The sequence below is a fragment of the Amblyomma americanum genome, chromosome 2 (assembly GCF_052857255.1).
Source record: "Amblyomma americanum isolate KBUSLIRL-KWMA chromosome 2, ASM5285725v1, whole genome shotgun sequence".
Classification (NCBI taxonomy): domain Eukaryota; kingdom Metazoa; phylum Arthropoda; class Arachnida; order Ixodida; family Ixodidae; genus Amblyomma; species Amblyomma americanum.
In genome coordinates, this window is record NC_135498.1 from 67,167,730 (window position 1) to 67,189,609 (window position 21,880).

The following is a 21,880-nucleotide window of genomic DNA, read 5'->3' on the forward strand; positions in this document are numbered from 1 at the left end:
TGAACAATGTGGTAAAGACAGGCACGCATATGATAAACACGCCGTAAGTGGTGTCAGCAGACTTGTTCTGTAAAGCATGCTTGAGTAGTATAGTACGAACCACTTGCAAAAGCAACCAGACAAGTCCATGATTCAACAGAGCACTTACAGGGCAGAGCAAAATTGGCTGGAATTGCTTGAAAGAACTGCGTTATGCATAATTTTATCAAGTGTATGTTTTGTCATGTAAGCAAGCCTGCAGTGACATTATAAAAGGTATTTGCACCAAGTTGTACTACACACAAGAAAAAAAGCATCACGTGGTCACGGTTTGTGTGTGCTGCATCTTCCCACTAAAATCCTTTTATAATGTCTGAGAACCAACTAGCCCAGCAGGTAACATTGCAAGCGACAGTAGAAATGTCCCTGTGAATCGGGTGCAAGCTTGAACCAGGGTTTGGCCTTGTGTAGAAGCAGCAAGTTGAGCGCAGTGCTTGCTTTTCGCAGAATGACTTCAGGGACTACCCGCTGCTGCTACGGCAGGCCATATCGCTGGCCAGGCGGATGCAGGATCCACTGGTGGAGTTCTCACAGCTGTGTACGCCAGACGAGGAGATCTTCTGCCTCAAATACCACCACTGCAGGTGAGCGCTGTGCAAAGTGGTTGTGTGTTTTTTTGGATCAGGCAGCTTTTTGGAAATGCAGCAGTGCACTGTTGCTTTCGAAGCCAAGGGAATTGTTTTAATTGAAACATGATCATATTTACCCTGCTGTGTGGCTTTCATACATCCCACTGTGTTCATCAAGTATGCAAGCATCAAAACATGGCTTGCAGTACTCGTGCTACAGCCACCAGGCCTGTGCTGCACCAAAATTCTTGCAGTGCAGGGTTAAAGGCTCATTCACACTTGAGTCTTGACGGCCTGCGACTGGCTGCGATTTTCGACCAAGCAGTGACCTGTGGGTCACTTTCCCGAATGGTCTTTGGTTCAGAACGAGAGTTGTCAGTGTAGACTGCTTCTGCCAAGAGAAGCTGGATGCAGAACAAACTTCCATTCACTTTTGATGTAATGCTGATTGGTATGCGACCGCCATGCGGCTGTTGCATTGTGACCATTTGCAACTGTCACCTTTCGACTAAAACAACTTGCAAACTTCACAGAGATTGCACTGTGATGAATTGCATATGAATAGCCAAGCACAAAACTTTACTATTGTTGAAGGATGCTAACTCTGCTTTTGGAATTGCTACTACAGATACTTAGTTAAAAGTGTATGTAGTGGATTTTCCTTGTATTTTTTATTTTTCTCATTCAAGGTCATGACAGTTAGAGTAACTGTGTGAAATGCAAGCAGCCATGTTGTCTGAAATGGCATGTTTTCACCTATGCGCCTTGCAGGACCTGGTTCCAAGGGATGACCTGACCAATGCGCTCAACCTGGAGTTTGTCAACCGGACAAATGAAGTGGGCGTCGACATCAACCTGGCCATCTCTCACTTGCACACATCCTTCCTGGTGCAGTTTGTGTGTGGCCTCGGTCCTCGCAAGGGTTCTGCATTGCTCAAGGTCAGGGGCTGGCATTTAGTGCTCCGTGGCAAATGCATCTGCTCTTTACACCCTGAGGTCTCGTAATGGCCAGCATATCTAATATACCGTATTTACTCGCATAATGATCGCACTCGCGTAATGATCGCACCCCTGAATTTTGAGGTCAAAATTACATTTTTAAATTCCCCGCGTAATGATCGCACCCCGAACATGAGCCGCCTGGTGGTTGATCTGCAGTCATCCCGCAGCGAATGCATTCCGACGAGTTCCCAACCTAGTCTAGTAACGTTGGAGTTCCCATGATTCCATGCTTTGCGGCGTTCGCCATTTTGCAATTCGGCAGCGTCCTAGCGTGCTTTGTTGTTTTTGTGCGAGTTTACGCCATTTCACCATGGGGCGGTATGCCAGTTACACCGCCGCGTTCAAGCTCAAGGCTGTCGACTATGCACTGGAGCATGGCAACCGCGCTGCTGGTAGGCATTCGGCGTGGACGAAATGAGGATACGCTATTGGAAGAAGCAGTGCGAGAAGCTGATGGCTACGACAAGACACGGCGGGCTTTCCGTGGACCCAAAACGGGCAGTTCCCTCGTGTTGAGGAGGCGGTCCTAGAATACGTGAGGGACCTGCGCAAGGATGGTTGTGCAGTGTCATTAGAAATTATACAGACGCAGGCGCGCACAACTGCCAGGAAGCTGGGAATCGCCGCAAAGGATTTCCGCGCTAGCTCCGGTTGGACGACTCGCTTTATGCGACGGAATGGACTTTCCCTGAGGCGGCGGACGTCGTTGTGCCAGCGGCTCCAGCCGCGTATGAAAGCAAAGTGATAGACTTCCATCACTTCGTCACTAGGCTTCGCGAAAAATGCGGTTACCTCATGTCGCAAATTGGAAACGCCGATCAAACTCCACTGACGTTCGACATGCCCGGAATACAACTGTGAACGAGAAGGGTGCTCGGAGCATCCTCGTGAAGACGTCTGGCGCAGAAAAACAGCGATGCACAGTCATGCTTGCTGTGACGGCCGACGGGCGGAAGCTGCCACCATACGTGATCTTCAAACGGAAGACTATTCCGAAGGGAAACTTTCCCCGTGGCATCCATATACGTGCACAGATGAAAGGGTGGATGACTGCAGACCTGATGGTCGACTGGATCAAGACTGTTTGGGGAAGAAGACCAGGAGCATTTCTGCTTCCCTCGCTTCTGGTTTTGGACAGTTTTAGGGGTCACCTTGTGGACAGCGTGCGTGCCAAGCTGAAAGAGCTGCGCACGGACATTGCAGTCATTCCTGGCGGCCTGACTTCGCTGCTGCAGCCTCTCGACGTGCCTTTGAATAAACCGTTCAAGGACAACGTTCGACGACTTTATGCTGAGTGGATGGCGATGGGCAAGCATGATTTGACGCCGAGCGGAAAGATTAGAAGGCCATCCGTGGAGATGCTGTGCTCGTGGATCACAGAAGCGTGGAGCAGTATCCCCGACGAGGTAGTGGCTAAGAGTTTTAAGAAGACAGGCATATCTAACGCTTTGGATGGAACGGAAGATGACTTCCTGTGGGATTGTGAAGATGCTCCCAGCGACGACACTGCCGTTTCCGATGAGTCGTGCAGCAGTGAAAGCGAGGATGGCGAGGATTCAGACTTTGATTAGAGTACTGACGAAAAAAAATAAATGGGCATTGTGCACTCCATGTGATGCTTAATGTGCGTGTTTATTGCGAAGGTAAGCCTTACTCAGCTTTTATTTTTGGTTGTAATCGAGATATATGTTCTAAGACATCTGACCTGCAACTTGTTTGCGTTTTCGGTGCTCAAAAAATTTTTTGTAGAAATTTACCCCGCGTAATGATCGCACCCGAAATTTGCGTCAGTATTTTAAAAAAAAAGTGCGATCATTATGCGAGTAAATACGGTAGTAGCCAGATTACCTTCTTTTTTCTTGCTGTTGCAGTTGACTTACAGCGCTTGTCTGTGATGTTACTTTTACTAACGAGTTGTTATTGATTGCCATCGTTAGCAGCTAGTCTAGGCTTGTCTGTGTGTGACGTGTACGAATGGTTTCTGTGTGCTGCAGACACTGAAGCAGGCCCACCAGCGCCTGGAGAGCAGGACACAGCTTGTGACAGTGTGTCACATGGGACCCAAAGTGTTCATCAACTGTGCAGGCTTCATCAAGATCGACACCACCTCCTTCGAGAACAGGTATGCATGGAAGCCTCGCATTGCCAAGGCATCCGTGAAACTCATGTAGACTGGCAGTGCTTGCATATTTTGTCGTTCCCTCTGCATTCTTACTATGAGAAATAGCTTTTTGTTTGGCAAGTCTAACGTTGGGTTCTGCAGTATGCCAATGCATTCCAGACGAGCGGTGTTATTTTCTCTTTTCTCCATGAAGGCAGCGGCCCACCCCTTTAAACAGCGGGCAATTTAGGTTTGTTGATGTGTGTTTTGGGTACAGAGTCCTAGTAGTCTTTTTGTCCTATGCTTCCAGCACCAATGCCTATGTGGAGGTGCTGGATGGCTCACGGGTGCATCCAGAGGCATATGAGTGGGCTCGCAAGATGGCAGTGGATGCTCTGGAGTATGACGATGTCACCGAAGATGTTAACCCTGCCGAGGCCCTGGAAGAGATCCTGGAGAATCCTGAGAAGCTGAGGGTAAGTGGGGGGTCATATCCAAATGGGCTGATGATGCACAGTGATGATGGGAGCCTGTCTCGTGCAGTGGAGGATGTGCTCATACCTTCCTTTGTGTTGCTCCATTTTGAGCAACAGTGTGTACATAATATTTCATAAAGGATTGTTGCTCTAAAGAAAGACAAATTGGGGCATATCATTAGCATGGAAAATACAGACTAGTACCTGTTTTCTTATTGTGTAAAGCAAGATGCTTCGTCAGTCTATTAAGTCATGGCTTTTTATTACTGTTTCATTTCGCAGAATGTTCACACATCAATTTTGTCTTGATATAAGGAATTTTTCATGGGGATGCCATCATTAAATGGCATCAACAAGTGTGCACTTGTTGGCTTATTGTCACTGTGATGTGCAGTGTCAGTGAATTATAATGCATCTTCAATTCAGCACATCTTCATTTCTAGTACTGTAAAACCCATTAGTTGGGATTCTGTGAGACCAGAAAATATGTTTGTATTATTGGGTGGACGAAAAAAAAGAACCAAGTGTCTTGCATCCACGTACTATTATAGTGAAAGCTCGTTAATTCACAACTCGTTAATTCGAAATTTTGGATAATTCGAAATAGTCATCGTGGTCCGGTCCGCAGTGCATAGAAGTCTATGCACGTAACAGCTCGTTAATTCACTCAAAAATTGGCGCCGCCATCCATAATTCGAACTGCGCGTCGCCAAGCACCGCTGTTGAAAACCATCGTTGGAAGCTTTCACGGCAGAACGATAGATGGCACAACCATCGGGGCGCCGCTAGGGTGCTGGAACAAGTACTAACCAGTCTTTACTGCCGCGACTGCTTCGAGGAATGACGTTTTAGTGTTTTAGCCCTCGTTTTGCACGCCGCTTGGAGGATGGAGCTAGGGAAGCGTCAAGTTCTCATTGTGGATAACTGCTCGGCACACAAAGTCGACGTCGAGCTGAAAGCCACAAGGCTAGTATTTTTGCCCGCCAACACTACTGCGGCCTTGCAGCCAATGGATCAGGGGGTGATCAGAAACATTAAATGTTTCTATAGGCGCCACATGATCGAGCGCAAGATTTTGTGCACTGGAAACCAGAAGACCAGCACCATCACATTGCTCACAGCAATGCACATGTTGGTGCGTGCATGGGAGCAGGTCACGCTGTCCACAATTGCAAACTGCTTCCACCACTGTGGCTTTGCTGCCGGAAGTATGGAAGAAAGTGGCGACAATGGGAGTCCAGAGCCTCTGCCTGCGGCTGTGCGTGCTGTGCTGCAGGACGTTAGTCTTGATAATTACGTTGAAGTAGACAGCGATGCAGCAGTGTGCGGTGCCTGAAGTGATGAGGACATTGTCACTGAAATTGTTGGGGAGCAATCTGTCCCAGAAGAGGCAGAAGATGAGGACGACGACGAGGAGCAAGAGCCCGTGTGTCCGTCCGCGGCAGAAGTTATGGGAGCGCTGAATGTCGCGCGCCTTTTCTTCAGCTTTGAAGAGGGGGAAGAAGACTCCCTGCATCGCATTCGCGCGCTAGAAGACTGAGTGACTACGGTAGCCCTCAGAGAGAAGAAGCAGAAGATGATAACAGATTGTTTTGCTAAATAAATGTTTTTCGTGCCCTCCGGGCATCAAATGCGTCCATTTTTGCTCATTTTCATTAGTTCGAATTTTGGTTAATTCGAACTGGCCTGGCGGCCCCGTGGAATTCGAGTTAACGAGCTTTTACTGTATTTCTTGAAACAAATATTCGATCATTGATTGCTTAATGCGGGATATTTACTTGACAGTGACTATTTTTCACAGTTGCACCAAATGCTGAAGTGTGCTGAGGGCAACAGCATCCTCCCAACCACCCCCCCCACATATTCTGCGAAAAAAGAAAAGGAAAACACACCCTGCCTACATGCACACATTGTAATTAGGAGTGTGCGAATATTCGATATTTCGAATACGAATTGAATATGTTTGATATTCGCACGCCCCTAATTGTAATGTAAAGTGATTACAAAATTCGAGATAACAAGCAGAACGCTGGCAGCACGGTTCTCAACATGCACACGATGAAATGAAAGAATGGTAGAGCACAGCTCAAAACAGTAGAGCATGCCGTCGCACCTTCTCTATTGATGGTCATAGGAATGAGAATTGAGCCTTTACATTTCGATTGGACACCAATGGCACTCGTGCCATACAGTCGAGGCTACCTACAACAGCCCGCAGCTGTAGCAAACATTCGCTTATTACTAAAGAGGGCAGTGCTACTGTCAAAATATGCATTAGGGCAATGGCACTGCGTCTCGGATACAACAAACAATTGTAGTTGCATACTTGTCTATAAAGAACGAGGAGGCGCCGTAAACTTATGCCCCACAGTCAAAAGATTCGCTTCCTGAGCATGGAGACCGAATAGCAGCTCCCAGCCTCTTTGAAACCTTTTGGAAAGAGCATGGCAACCCCAAAAAAAGCATTAAAAGCCAGCATTGAAAGTAGATAACCAACGACTAAGTGTGCACTGACAGGCTGCAAGGTTTTTTAGTGTGCGCTTATATGCTGGCGGTGCTAGGGATCGGTGGTGGGTGTGAGCTTTGAAAGCAAGACTACTACACATGGCTGGTGATCAACCAATGGCAGTGATATGAGCAGTTTGAATACCAGTCACGTGGCATGCCTCGTTGGCCCAGCTGATCACGTGGCATGTGTCGCCTCCCCAATTGACTATCCACCGTCTGCGCTGCTAGCACATGCACACAGCACGCATACAGTCCATTTTGTATGTTCAGCGCACATGTGCATTGCGCTCGCTTCATCTCTTCATGGGCCTCGGAACGGTAGCTGACATTGACAAAATTTCATGTTATCAGATGCGTGTGGACATGTGGCAACCTATCGTTGATGCACAGCTTGTTAGGCCTGATGTCGCCTCCGATCACTTCGTTTGTACATATGATGCTGACAGTGCAGAGCCATGTGCTGACATTGTACATGAAGTACGAGCACTTCCTGACTGCTAAGAATCTGATGAAGACGATGGCGAAGAAGCCGACCTGCTGCCGGCTGCTGTGACCATTTCAATCCAGATTAGTTCTCTTGTGTTCCTAGAGCAGCCTTCGGCAGCAAGGGTTTTGAGGAGCACATGACTGCGCTGAGAGCTTGGAAAGCGCACGTCTGCTTTGAAGAACCAGACGCACGTAACGCTCTTTTTCAAGAGATAAGCGCCCCTTTTTTTTTTGGGGGGGGGGGGGGGGGGGGGGGTGATTTTGTATTTTTGGCTTAAATTTAAAAAGTCTACTTACTGTGAACTTGGGATACAAAGAATGCATTCCGCATGACCGTCAGTGTCGTTGTAAGTGGGCCTTGCTGTAATGGCCAGACCTCTGAGTCTCCTATTCACCATCATCATGAGCCCATCTCCGGCACCCTGTGCACATGCTAGTTCTGCCACCTGTCTAAATTTATCGAAGTGCGGCCAGGTTCCTCTAATTAACGAGAGTTTCATGCCATGAGTAGTACATAACAGTTGATGGAACCAGACAGGGTGTCAGAATTATCCTGATCTCTGAACTAATGAGGGTCGAATTAGGGGGGTTTTACTGTATGTAAGCGATCTTCATGATAAATTGGAGAATTGTCAGTGCATCCAAGGTTTTATCTCACATCAAAATTTTTGTGATCAAAACGGAATTGGTATTTACACATAAACCGCAAGTAAATTACACTGGTCCTAGGCAGAATCTCTAGCTTGAACGTACCGTATAAACCGTATATAGGTCTAGTGGGAGTATAGGTTGACCCCCTTACCTTGAAGTGAAGAAAATAGAAAAAAATAGAGAAGAAGCAAATATTGCCGAAACGCATTTATTTGCAACGTCGGCTGCATCCCTGGACCACCAGAGCTGCGACTTCACTCCGAACTTTCATCAGTGTCGTCGGAAGACGATTCCTTGTCGCTCACCGCCTCCCACAGTGCGTCGTCCTCAGTTCCATCCAGCGTGTTGCTTATGCAGCACTTCCTGAAAGCCTTTTGCACCATGGCATCTGGCAAAGAACGCCAGGCCGACAACACCCAGCTGCAGACGGTCGCAAGCGGAGGCCTTTGCAGGCGGCCCGTCGGCATCTTCGGATTGTCGCCGGACATCCACTCATTGTACTCCTGTCGCACTCTGTCCTTAAAGGGCTTGTTGAGTACCACGTCGAGTGGCTGAAGGGTAGACGTCATTCCTGGAATGACGACGAGGTCGGTCCTAGCTTCCATGAGCGCGCGCTTTACTGATTCGGTCAGGTGGCCGCGAAAAGCATCTAAAACCAGCATGCTCCGATGACGCAGCAGTGCACCGGGCCGACGATTCCACACTACGCGAATCCAATCCATCATCATAGCCTCGTCTATGTACCCTTTCTCATTCACGCGCACAACAACACCTGAAGGGAAGGCTTCCTTCGGCATCGTTTTCCTTTTGAAAATGACAAAAGGAGGCAACTTTCTACCATCTGCCGTGCACGCAAGCATGGCAGTAAAGCGCGAGTGCTCACTTCCTGTCGACAGAAGTTTTACTTCTTTGGCGCCGCGTTCGCTGACCGTGGTAGCCGAAGGCATATCAAACCAGACAGGGGTCTCGTCGGCGTTCGCAATTTGTCCGAGCATGTAATCGTGCTCCTCTCGAAGCCGAATCACATACCGCTGGAAGCTGACGAGCTTATCGGAAAACTCCTCTGGCAGCTTCTGGCATATGGATGTGCGGCGACGGAGAGAAAATCTCTTGCGCCTCATAAAACGGCGCACCCGTGACTTCGGTGCGCTGAACTCTTCTCGGCGTAGTCTAGCTTCCCGCGCAAGGTCCAAAGCTTTGCATTGAATGGAATGCACAGTCACGGGTAGTGACTGCGCACAAAGTCCGCAAGTGCGTCCTCAAGTTCTGGATGTACTGCACGACGTCCGCGAAAGGACATTTTGCTCGGCTTGCACGCGAACAACTTATCTTTCTGTCTGCGCCAATACCGCACGCTCTTCTCCGAAACGCCGAACATGCGCTCAGCGGCCATGTTCCCGTTCGCTTCAGCGAACTCAATAACTTTCTTCTTGAAAGCCGCTGTGAACTGCATCCGCGCGCCGCTGGTATTCATTGCTAACGCGGAATTGCGCACGAGGTCAAACAAAGCAGCGCACACGAAGACCAACAATCCGGTGGCTTTGAACGAAAAAACAAAACAAAAGCATTCGCGTTTGGATGTCGATACAGCTTTGGCTATCCGTTCGCGAACAGGCTCCGTGGGTTGCCAGACTGCGACTCACATTCTGCTAAGGCCGTTTTATAAGACGAGGGGCGACTTTCGCTCGCTGTTTTTAAGAAAAAATCTCGACTTATATTCCGGTTTATACGGTAGTCAAGTCCTTGTCTTTTCAGGCACTTGCACAGTTGAGTCATCATAGTCTTTTGTCAGTCACGTCTCATGTTGTCCGCTCATTGCTGAAGTCTGCTTTTGCGGTTCCAGGGGTGTTGCAGTTGTTGGCTTAGCTTGTGTTTATGCTGCTAATTATGGTAATTTAAAAGGTTACTTGGCCATGCGATGTAAAAGGTGCACCATTGGAAACTTCGTAAGAGGAAAATGATGCCTGTGGTGTGTGCATTGCCTGCGTGTTTCAGGTGCATGTGCCTTCTATTTTTTCTGTAACTGTGTTTGCAGTGCCTATGTTGGTCATTTAAAGGATCCTTAATGCTGGTCTTGTCAGAGTCACATGCAAATGTAAAGGACCCGTAGCCATGACGCACCTGTGTACCATCAATTCTCTTGGGGATGTTGGCAGTAATAGCATACAATCGACTGAGGGAACAGGGGCGTTCTTGTTTTGTCAAACAGAAGAGAGTAGGGCTAGTGCAGAACTGCTGCTGCAGGGTTTGTCTTTTCCCTCTTCCAGGACCTGGATCTGGATGCATTTGCGGTGGAGCTCGAACGGCAAGGCTATGGCAACAAAAGCATCACGCTGTATGACATCCGGGCTGAACTGAATCACAGGTACAAGGACCTGCGCAGCCAATTCAGGCCACCAAACCCTGAGGAGACCTTCAACATGCTCACCAAGGAGACACCGCAGACCTTTTACATCGGTGAGTGGCATGCTCCTATTGGTTCCTTGCTCACCCACTGCTGTGGTGGGAAGCAGGAACTTTAATATTCTGTGTGTTGACCAGGGGTTCTTATACTGGTTTCTCTGAGCACCTGAATCCCTGCATGCCTTAGCCCCTGCCTTTTCTCTGCCCACTTTAGTTTAGGACCAACACGCTGTAATTGTTCATTCAGACTTCTTCACTGTACAGCCAGTCATTATTATCGTATATCGCTGCATATAATTCAGTGTGTGTGTGTGTGTGTGTGTGTGTGTGTGTGTGTGTGTGTGTGTGTGTGTGTGTGTGTGTGTGTGTGTGTGTGTGTGTGTGTGTGTGTGTGTGTGTGTGTGTGTGTGTGTGTGTGTGTGTGTGTGTGTGTGTGTGTGTGTGTGTGTGTGTGTGTGTGTGTGTGTGTGTGTGTGTGTGTGTGTGTGTGTGTGTGTGTGTGTGTGTGTGTGTGTGTGTGTGTGTGTGTGTGTGTGTGTGTGTGTGTGTGTGTGTGTGTGTGTGTGTGTGTGTGTGTGTGTGTGTGTGTGTGTGTGTGTGTGTGTGTGTGTGTGTGTGTGTGGTGTGTGTGTGTGTGTGTGTGTGTGTGTGTGTTGTGTGTGTGTGTGTGTGTGTGTGTGTGTGTGTGTGTGTGTGTGTGCGCGCGCGCGCGCGCGCGCGCGCGCGCGCGCGCTGCGCGCGCGCGTGCGTGCGTGCGTGCGTGCGTGCGTGCGTGCGTGCGTGCGTGCGTGCGTGCGTGGTGCGTGCGTGCGTGCGTGTTGTGTGTGTTTTTTTTTTTTAACTTAAATGACCATCTGAAATTAAGGTCTCAACCTATACACGGAGCCGACCTGTTTGCGGGGTGTGAGGTAGTTTCTGCCAAACCACAGGTAGTGCGCATGCTGCACTGGTACCCGCTCTCATCAGTATGCATGGAGTTTAGGCATACATAAACGAAAAATAATAAATTGCATGCTGATGAGTTCCTCTAATAAAAATTCAAACTGCGGGTCATTGCTCGTGCTGGTGGCTGCTTTCGCAGGTGATCGGTATATAGCACGAGAGCAGACTTGCGTTAACCTCCAGAGTGTCCGTCATGCCAGAAGGCAGGATAGGGCGCCGTTTCATCGCCTTTTGATCTCCGTTATCTTCCATCTGCTGGCCTTGCGGTTGTGTTGTTGCGTTTTTTTTTTAAAGCTGTACATGTTGCGATGTCGTCCTGTGTAGTTTGGGGGGTCCAAGCGTTGACTTATGTCTGGAGTCTACTTTTCTGTAGTCAGTGAGAGCTGCGATTTGGGCGGTCGTTTTAGTATATTTGGAGTTGACACATGCATGGCAATATACAGTAGTTTGTTGCTGGTAGTACTGTAAGCTGTAAATCTGTGAGGCTCGTACTGTACGGGCAATGTGCTCTGCATGAGGCTTGGTGCGACTTATTTCATGTAATTGTCATGTCTCATGTAATTTATTCCCGAAACCTATTCCCCCTTCCTTCCACCTTTGGTGGCTGCTGCTGCAGGCAAGATGGTGACGTGCCAGGTGGTGGGCATAGCGCGCCGCAAGCCTCATGGACAGCAGCTGGACCAGGCCAACCCCATTCGGAACGACGAAACGGGCCTCTGGCAGTGCCCCTTCTGCCTTAAGAACGACTTCCCCGAGCTGAGCGAGGTGTGCTTTGGTTTCTGTTGTGGGCATGGAAACACATTTGGCTCACACTGCATTCATTGCATTCTCCTCAGAGGAGTTCCGTCTAAGTTAGGCAATTTTTTGGGGATTATACTTGTGCTTTCGTTTATTTCTCAGTGAGTAGCGATGACTGCTGCTGTTGGAAAGCCTTTGAAATCTTGGTAGACTTCCACATTGCTTTATTGATTCGATAGATTATTAATTTGGTGGCCATTTGAGTTTTCTGTGTTGGCCGTTGAGTTGAAGGCTATTGATTCGGAACCCTTGAAAATGCCCCTCTGATACGGGTATTAATCGACAGTAGTCACCTCTGTTAAAAAAAAAAAATTCATTTCAAGACAGTGTGTCTTATTGACTGTTTTGTCCTCGCCCTGTCATCATCTTGCCTTCTTCGTTAGCCTCGTTCACAAAGGGGCTGACTCTCCTGTTCTGATAGTGTTTCAGGACCAGGACAACTTTTCCTGCAATTACAAAACTTTGATAAAGCTGTGTGCATTGTAGCTGCACTAAGGCTGAACTAATTGTAACAGATGATATGCGAAACTGCTTGGGAGTCTGGTAACACCGCGCCCACAGCTTCCGGTTTCCATCTTGGTTCGGTCGAGCTGGTGCGTCGTTTACTATGCGTACTTTCTGATATCTGTGTAGCTGTTGTGAATTTCACGAGTGGAATTTCAAAAGCCAATGCCTCAGTTGCTGTGCTGCTTGCTCTGCTCACCTTTTACCAAATGTAGGTCCTTTTACTCGGCGCCAGCATGCTCCTATCGCGTCCTCAGCTTCGCTTGAAATTTGGCGCTGATGATGGCAAAAATCGGCACAGGAAAGTGGTTTGGGAAGTCAAACTCTGTGCTGTTGTCGTTTTAATATGCGCATTTAAGTACCGGTTCCAGTGTCTCCCCTTTTTATCGCTATTTTATTTTCGAGGGGAGGCAAATTCATCCGCTATATAGGGTAGCGAGCGGTTATTTTGCAGTGAGTGCACAAATGTGTTGGCCAACTTCTGTGGCGCTGATGCTAGCAGCTGTGAGCACTGCAATAAAATCACACAATACGCTCGGCCAGCTGCGTACTGCCAATGTGCAATGCATATCCAAAATTTGCAACATCACCGTTTCAAAGCCGTTACTAGCATTGATTCAAGAGGCGTACGCCCCGTTGAAACTGCATCACGGAGTGAATATTGCACTGTTAGCAGTCCATATTAACAAGTGGATATCCTGAGAAAATAACACATTCACACCTCAGGTTTTATACATAGTGTATATCACATCACACAGACGCATTAACGAGCATAACACGCGGCGGCGATCGCGCAATATTAAAAGAAAATGGCGCTTCGGACCTTGCAATAGCGCCATGGTCGAGAGAGCTTTGTAGCCTTTCTAAAACCAATTGAACTCGAGAAAACTCAAGTGAACACTAAGAAAAACTAAACGGTAATCGGCTTATGGCTGTTTGAGTGCACTTAGTTCGCCATGGCACCAGCGATCGAGGTTCGTAGATGGGGAGCGCACTTAGTGCATATATGGTGATGATTTGCCGGCAGATTAATGAACGCGCTTCTTCACAATTGGACTACATGCTTGAGCAACGTAGGCCTAGGCTGGCTGAAAAAAATTTGCCTCCTCTATTACGGTGTTGAAGTGCGCGTCGATACATTCACGTCTGACCGGCTGTGCGCTAGCAGAGAGTTAGTAAATGCTCAAAATCAACTCCTAATTTTGATTATAGAGAACAAAGACTCTGATCCGTGACCTAGTTTAAACGCAAATCACCTGTACTTAGTGAAAAATCAGCGCAGAAAGCGAAAGATGTGCAATGGTCAGCGTGCTGAGACACGATACCTTGTGTGATATTTGGTGTTATTAAAAGGTTGGCAGACATTTTAAAATAAATTGAAAAGCAACATGCTGAAATGTACCTGGTTCCTGCACGCATAGCGCTGTCCTTTGCAGAGCGTACAACGTAACGCAACAGTGCATTGCATCGGCATTTCACATTTCAAATGGAGCGCAGTTGTTTTAACCCAACGCTAGGCAGCGGTTTCGTTTTCTCTGCTGAACCAACATGGAGGGCCTAGCTCTCGGAGTGCCAAGAGATGGTGCTGCGCGTTTCGCATATCGTCTATTGTTCCCTTGTTACGAATAATGTGGTGAAAGATTTGTTAACGGTGTGTTCTTTTTAGTTGTCTTTAGTGATCGTGTAGCTGTTTGTATGAGCGGGTGAGTGACAACTGCTAGCAGCCTGGCACCTGTGGTGAGCTCAGATGAAAAAGTACAGGATGGGCACTATGTCTTTTAGAGGTGTCATTGGCTGCCCAATTCACATATCTGTAGGTAGACGTGGCACTTGTTCAGTCTTCGAGTGCGGATGGTGCCTGAGAAAGCCCTGCTCTGGTTGTTCACATAGGTGTGGAACCACTTTGATGCGGGCAGCTGTCCGGGCCAGTCCATGGGTGTCCGGGTCCGCCTCGACAACGGTGTGAACGGCTTCATCCTGACCAAGTTCATCAGTGACAAGAAGGTCACCAACCCAGAGGAGAGAGTGCAGGTGAACCCCCTCCTGGTCCTTTGTGCTGTCTCGTGTAGATTTACCCTTGTCTTTCTCATTCATACGGGATGTCGTGTTAAGAGGAGGAATTCCCAAATCATGGCATTCATGCAGCGAAGAAAAAAAATTCTTGCTTCACAGTGCCTCTCAGTGTGTTTGTTCCGCTGTGAAGTGACACAGCTGACGAAGCTTTATAGCTTTGACAGCACTGCAGTCTAACTTGTAATTTGCCTTGGAAGCTTGGGCAACCTGTTGAAAACACTCTAGCTTAGTTTCATAAAGGGAATGTCTACATTTCAATTTCCTTGTCTTTTGTTTCTCTTGGCAGCCTTCTCTCTGTTTAAGACTAATAATGTAGTAATATACAGTAGAACCCTTCCATTGCAAAGTCACCTGTACCAGCAAAAATCTTTACCACATACAGTTGTTGGTGATGGCATGGCTGAGAGGATGCTATCAGGCTAATTTGAATGAAACAAACTTAGGTCATTGATATCTCATATTTCTGTGTTTCATCAGGGTTTTGTAAAATGCCTTTCTATATTGTTTGTATTGTTGTCTAGGTTGGCATGATTCTCCACTGCAGAATAACGAAGATAGACATTGAAAGGTTTACAGTTGACCTCACTTGCCGATCTTCGGACCTTGCTGATGTCAATAATGAATGGAGGTGAGCTGTGCATGTTCTTTACGGTGCCACACATATTCTTCAGGTGTCTGAGCACCAAGAGTTGGATGTCTTGGGTGTGTTGAAACTGAATAATGAAATCCTTAGGGCGACAAAATAATCTGATATTCCAGAGGAAATTTTACAATAATTAGTGCAATTTCTGTCTGTCGACAAAGAGCTCTGTCCAGTTATAGTTGTGCATTAACAAGATATCTTTGGCAGCAGCCCAAAAGTTTTTTTTATTTAGCTGATGACAAATGAACAGGACTATTGGTAACAAATGAGCAGGACTGAACTGTGTTTGTCACTCAAATTAGTCACAAGTGTTCTTCAAGTAAATGCTTTTCAAAGTTACTTCTGTCATAGTTCAGAGGAAATGGCAGAATGTAGTTGGTGATGATTGCAGGTTGCTGCACATTTTAGAAAAAAATAGGGAGGGAGGTTTAGTTTCCTGACACCCAGCCCATTGTATTGAATGTGTAGCAGCTTGCTTTCACTGCTTCATTTTCTGGGAAACAAAACTGAAAATTCTCTCAAAGTGGAAGGGTGCCACCTTTAACAGTAGTCTTGTTGTTGCTTTAGTTGGTTCAACTAAGTTAAGTTTTCAAGTTGGAGGCATGTGCCTGATGGTGCTAGTGCCGTGCTCTGCAAGGAACTACCGTATACACTCGTGTAAGGGCTGCGCTTTTTTTCCGCGATTTTGATGGGGTGCAGCCTTTCCACGGAAGTGTGAAATTTTTGTTCAGTTTTCGATCCACGTATGGAAAAACCTGTTTAATCGTGCCATATATACCTAACGATGGGATATCTGGCGTCTAGGTGCGGACATCCTCGTTAGATGTCTTCATCGCTAGATGTCTTCATTGGTATCGCTGCTCGGGCTCGGCTCATCACCGCTACTTGGGTCATCCGTGCATTCATGTACCCAATCGTCCTCAGTGCCATCCATGGCATTGAAAATCCCGGTGACCTTAAAACTCTTTACAATAATGTTCTTGGACACCGCACGCCACGCGCTTAAAATCCAAGAGCAGGCCAGCTGAAGTTATGCCCTCCTTAGTCGTCCGGTCAGCGTTTTCTCGTGGTGGCCCGCTGCCATCCATTCAGAGTACTGGCGTCTGAATTAATAGACACATTCAGTGGTCGCAGCATGCTTGTTAAACCACTGAGGATGACCGCCAGATGCATACGAGCTTCTGAAAGACAAGCCTTCACGTGCTCTGTGAGGTGGCCACGAAAGCTGTCCAATACAAGCAGAGCCTTCCGTCGCAGCAGGCCTCTCGGCCGGTTAGCCCACACCGTTTTCACCCAGTCCACAACTTGTTCATCGGACATCCAGCCCTTTTCTTGCACTCTGACGATGATTCCATTCGGGAAGCTCTCCTTGGGTAGCGTCTTTTGCTTAAGCACAACGTACGAAGGAGCATCGAACCAAACAGGCATTTGGTCCGCGTTTCCTATCTGGTGTAGGTGGTGCTCGTGCTCCGCTCGCTTCGTGTTAACAAAGTGGTGAAACTTGATCACTTTGTCATCGTACTCGCGTGGAAGTCTTTGGCAGAGTGTTGTCCGGCGGCGGATGCTGAGTTGTTGTCGCTTCATAAATCTCTGAAGCCATTCCTCGCTAGCCTTGAAATCCATAGGTGAAATGTTCACGTTGCGTGCGATTGCAAGGGCCTTGACTCGGAGCATCTCGGTTGACAACGCGTAGCCATCTTTCCTGATGTCCGTGACGTATTTCATGAGCTCCTTCTCAAGTGTTGGAAATTAGCAAGGCTTGCCGCGGAATGCTTTCCTAGTCGTTTGTTGCGGCCAGCTCTTCCTTTTAGTCGCACCAGCGACGCATGCGCTTGTTGTCGATGTGGAAATTCCAGCCGGCTGCACATTTTCCATTCTGTTCAACATATGCGACAACTTGAAGTTTGAACGCAGCATCATACGCGGTTAAGCGTTTTTTTCTCTTCCATCGCAATCGGTTGTGCTATAGGCAGTCGTCAAAATGAACGGCGGCACAAAGGATCAATGGCGCCAGCAAGAAAAGCGGCAAGATCTCCCAGATAGTGCCGCGCGCCCGAAGCTCACATATAGCGCCGCGTGACGAAGCCGCAGGACAGCTATTGCCATCTGGTGGCTCCCGCGAAATGCGCAGTATGCGGTACGCGAGACGCAATGACGCTGCTGTTTGCTGGCGAGATTTTTTTTTTTTTTTTTCAAAATTTGGACTGCCAAGTTTGGGGGAGCGGCCCTTAGTCGAGTGTATATGGTACTCTTCACTATTTTGTGCCATTGCCAAGATGTGCCCACGTTAGGATGCTTTTGATGTTAATTGTCTTTGTGCACTGTTTTGGACATTGTGGTATGAAGTTCAAGTGGTGCCCATTTCTAGCTGCTTTGTTTCTTGGTACAGTGGATACTTGTGCTCAATATACAAGCTGCAGTAGCCTGAGAAGCTACTATTACTAAAGCACACTTCACGAAACTGCTTAATTATCACATGGAGCTGTTTAAGTTAGGTTGTTAATGAACCTTTGTCATCCAGAACAACAGCGACAGTCTACTTTCTTGTCGTGGACGATCAGTTCAGGGTCAGTTTGCTTGGGGGTAGCCGTTGAGGACATCATCACGGTGCAGTTGCTCTGGCGTCCAGTTTAGTATGGCTAGCTTGCAGAACCTGCTGCACAGAACCTGCACATGATAGTGAAGGTGTCTGTGAGATGACGGCATCATCCTTCCGAGGTCTTGCAGGCAGGAGTGCTTCATATCCCTGTGCTACTTTTTCTTTCCAGGCCTGCCAAGGACCTGTACTACGATTACGAATCTGAAGAAAAGGACCGGAAAGTCGACGATGACACTAAGAAGAAACAGAATCGACAGAGTGAGTTGTTAGTTCAGTGCTTTTCATTGCCATAGCTTGCGCCTGTCTGCTTAAAATTATGGTGCCAATCATCTGGTCAGTCAGCTACAAAGTAGCATTTCTTGTGGTCATAGGGGGACAAGTGTTGGTTTTTTTTCACTGCCTTGATTCTCCTTGCAAGCCTCACCTGTTTAAGTGACATTTCCTGTGGTGGCTTTTTGCAGCGTATGTGAAGCGTGTGATTGTACACCCGTCGTTCCACAACATTTCCTACAAGGAGGCTGAGAAGCTACTCAGCACTATGGACCAGGGTGATGTGATCATCCGCCCTAGCAGCAAGGTAAGGATGCCTTTGTTGCCGACTTTTTGTTGTTGCTGGTTGGGGCACAAAGAAGCGGAGAGAATAAGAAAGAAGATTGTTGAAATTTCATGTGTTGTGCAGTGCTACTGGCTGTTTTGAATGTACCATATTTACACGCATAATTTGCGCACTTGCATAATTTGCGCACCCTTAACTTAACACCCGGGTTTACAAAAAAACATTTTTTACTCACCACACTGCGCTAGACCACCATCATGCGCGCAGGCTCTACCCTATGGCCCTACCCAGTAGCATTCGGCTATTCCGCGTGTTTGTTCGGAAGGCTTTTTGAATCTTTTGTGCACTGGGCGTTCATGGTGGTGTCAGAGGACGCTGTTACAATCGCGGCGGCACCAGCGGCATTGCACTCGGAACGGCCAGCAGTGCTTCCGGGGAGATCGGCAGCTGATAGAAGAGCCAACACCGCTGTTTGTTTGGCTGATGCATGTGACTCGACTGCCGGCTACGCTTTTCTTGGTGGCTCTGACGGCTTGTGTTTGGTTGTTCGGTTGTGTCTTGCAGTGGGATATCACAACTATACGGCAAGTTTCAAACTGCTTGTCAGCGCCTTACCACGGCACGGAGCGGCGAAGCCAGCGAGAATTACCACGTGCGCACAAGTTTGCCCATAGACGACAATCGTTGTGTTGGCAAACTTGTGTGCACGTGGCTATTCTCGCCGGCTTCTGAGCTCCGCGCCGTGATAAGGCGTTGACAAGCAGTTTGGTAGACGCTCGTGCGGTACTGTTAAAGAATTGTGTAGTGTGATAATTGATTTATTGATTCGCGTTTGCTATCCCGGACGAAGTTGCGAAAGCAAACTTACGGAATCTGGAACTACCAAACAATTGGCTGGGCTGCAAGCGATGACGCTGTTTTAGTGGCTTATTCAGCTTCGTGCATGCATCTTCATGCCATCCCGCAAGAGGGTGGGGGCACGACCTTTCATTTAGAGTGAACTTTTTTTCGGGAGGCGGCCAGCGGGGGTGCGGGTCTGGGTGCTGACATACGCTATACCTATATTGCGTGTTATGACCTTTGTGGAGTTTTTTAAGTCGCGCTCGCGAAATCCCCGCGTAATTTGCGACCCCCTTCTTGGAACCCTAATTTCTGAATAAAAAGTGCGCAAATTATGCACGTAAATACGGTTTTTCCTGAGTCTGTTTTCTCTTGTAATAGTTGTGTTATTCTATTCCGGTACATTTTCTTGTACCATTGCCTTGATCAGTACCATGCAGTCATTATCACAAACATCGGCCATACAACGCAGCAGTCAAGAAAAATGAAATGGAATTATTGTCAACAACCAGCCCTGGTGTCTTGTCTTCTGAGTGCTAGGAGCTGCAGTTTGCTTAGCGTTCATTCTATATTGAGGCATGCTCTGGGAAGGCTGTAATCTTTGCTTTCTTTAGGCGGGGGCATTTTGAATAAGCACTTTTTTATCTTTTGTTACCATAGCCACTGACTCTGTAGACTGTTCTGTTATTAAAACAACGGGCTACTTAGGTATTGTCCCGGTTGGTTGAACCTCCCCTGGGCAGTGCAGATCTTGCTTGTCTTCTCGACCTGGAGCCGCCGCGGTGGCTGAGTGGTTATGGCGCTCGGCTGCTTGCCCGAAAGACGCGGGTTCGATCCCGGCCAAGTCGGTCGAATTTCTGTGGAGGCGAAATTCTAGAGGCCCGTGTACTGTGCGATGTCAGTGCACGTTTAAAGAACCCCAGGTGGTCGAAATTCCCGGAACCCTTCACTGCAGCGTCTCTCATAGCCTGAGTCGCTTTGGGACCTTAAAGGGACACTGAGGAGAACTCTATCAATTTCTTTTTGTTAGCAAAATCTGATAGTTCGGCATTTCATGGCTTTGTTGCCGCTTGTCCGGGAGCGAAAGATGCATTTATTTTAAAGAAATTTGGATTCAAAGTTGAAAAAGTTTTTCCCGCCGCTATGATTCAAACTCAGGGAACTCTTATGACGTCACGGCAACTCTTAGGATGTCACAGAACGGTGTGACGTGAAACGTGATGTAAACGCAGACTCCGTGATTTCTGAAGGCTAGCGGTGCGGTGCGCAACCTTTTTTTTGCTAGCCTCAGAGATTCGTGGCTCCATGAAGTAAGGAAAATTCCTCCAAGGTGGCGCCTCTTGTCCTAGGAAGTCATCACGCTTGTACTTGCGAGATTGGCCTGTGGCGGCGATACCTGTATTTTGGTTCTTGCTATTTTCTATATTACAAGAGCTTTGTTCTGAGTAAGAGTGGCGTTTTTGTGATCAGGAGCTGCTATTCTATCGATACAAGCCAACTTCAGTTTCTCTTCAGTGTCCCTTTAAACCTCCCATAAACCAACCAAACCATCTTTCGACCTGGCGCCTCTGAAGTGCTTGCTCTCGTCTTGTCTGTACAGGGCGTCGACCACCTCACCGTGACGTGGAAGGTGTACGATGGCATCCTGCAGCACATTGACGTCAAGGAGCAGGGCAAGGAGAATGCTTTCAGCCTCGGGTCTTCTCTGATGATTAACAACGAGGTGGGCAGCCCTCGTCTACCTTCTTGTTTTGCTCACTGCACTGCGTGTACAAACTTTGCTGTGTAGCTACAAATGGAATACTAATTAGTGCAGATGGTTGGCCTAGTCATTTGTACTGAAGCGTTATATTACCCTGTGCACAGAAAGACAGGAATGAGAAATGAAAAAGAGCAGGATGTCTGACTAAACTTGACACCTGATTGTCTGTCATGCATAGACGGCACGGAGGAGGAGAGTGACTTTATCTGGCCAAAACCAGTGCCTTGTGAAAAGCAACTGTTGCTCCTCTGGGATTCATTGGAAGTTGCAGAGTCCAATTATTGCCAAGCGCTGTAGGAGGAAGGGGGTGCGATGAGGGGAAACATGCTGCACTTTGGGGAATACAAATACCTCAGCCTTACATTCACCTAGGATATGCCAAGCTCTGAACACGCTGATTTGATTTCTAATGAGTTCAAAGACGCAGATATGCACTCTAAGACACTTTGCATGCTGCATTATTAAAGACCCTTGTCCAGCCAATCCTAGAATATGGCTGTGTCATTTAGAATTCCTGTTGGCTTGTGGCTATAAACAAATAAGGATTGGTTCAGAAAATGCTGTCTGTTTTATATTTCGTCGCTCTGCAGAGATTTTCACCTTGTTCTCATCTGTCTGACCTGGGGTGCGTTCACTCTGTCTTCACCTAAACATTTCACCTTTTATATCATACTGACATGTTAAAATACATTTTTCTGCACACCATAAAAAATTTAGAGCAACCTTCCTGGTCCTACTTGTGCTTTGCCATTAAAAGAATTTTTAGATTCTGCGACTTGTAGCTGACGTGCTCTTCCGTTGCGTTTCCTTGTGCTTTCATAGTACTAGTATCTGATATGCTGCTGGTTGTTGCAGTTGTGCTTGTAAGATTTCTTTTTTTTTATTATTTCCTTCTGCCGCAGCCTCATTTGACGCTGCAGTATGTGAA

At 47.6% G+C, this 21,880-nt stretch overlaps 1 protein-coding gene across 1 annotated transcript in view; it reads left to right on the plus strand.

Moving 5' to 3' along the window:
• Window positions 1–21,880, plus strand: part of Spt6 (transcription elongation factor Spt6) — a 51,619-nt gene that overhangs the window by 24,631 nt on the left and 5,108 nt on the right. The window contains exons 22-32 of the mRNA XM_077654546.1: window positions 487–616; window positions 1,372–1,547; window positions 3,605–3,732; window positions 4,022–4,187; window positions 10,100–10,289; window positions 11,794–11,942; window positions 14,370–14,510; window positions 15,074–15,180; window positions 17,964–18,052; window positions 18,256–18,371; window positions 20,791–20,913. Of these exons, the coding sequence (XP_077510672.1) occupies window positions 487–616; window positions 1,372–1,547; window positions 3,605–3,732; window positions 4,022–4,187; window positions 10,100–10,289; window positions 11,794–11,942; window positions 14,370–14,510; window positions 15,074–15,180; window positions 17,964–18,052; window positions 18,256–18,371; window positions 20,791–20,913 (1,515 nt within the window). The remainder of the gene's footprint in view (window positions 1–486; window positions 617–1,371; window positions 1,548–3,604; window positions 3,733–4,021; window positions 4,188–10,099; window positions 10,290–11,793; window positions 11,943–14,369; window positions 14,511–15,073; window positions 15,181–17,963; window positions 18,053–18,255; window positions 18,372–20,790; window positions 20,914–21,880) is intronic.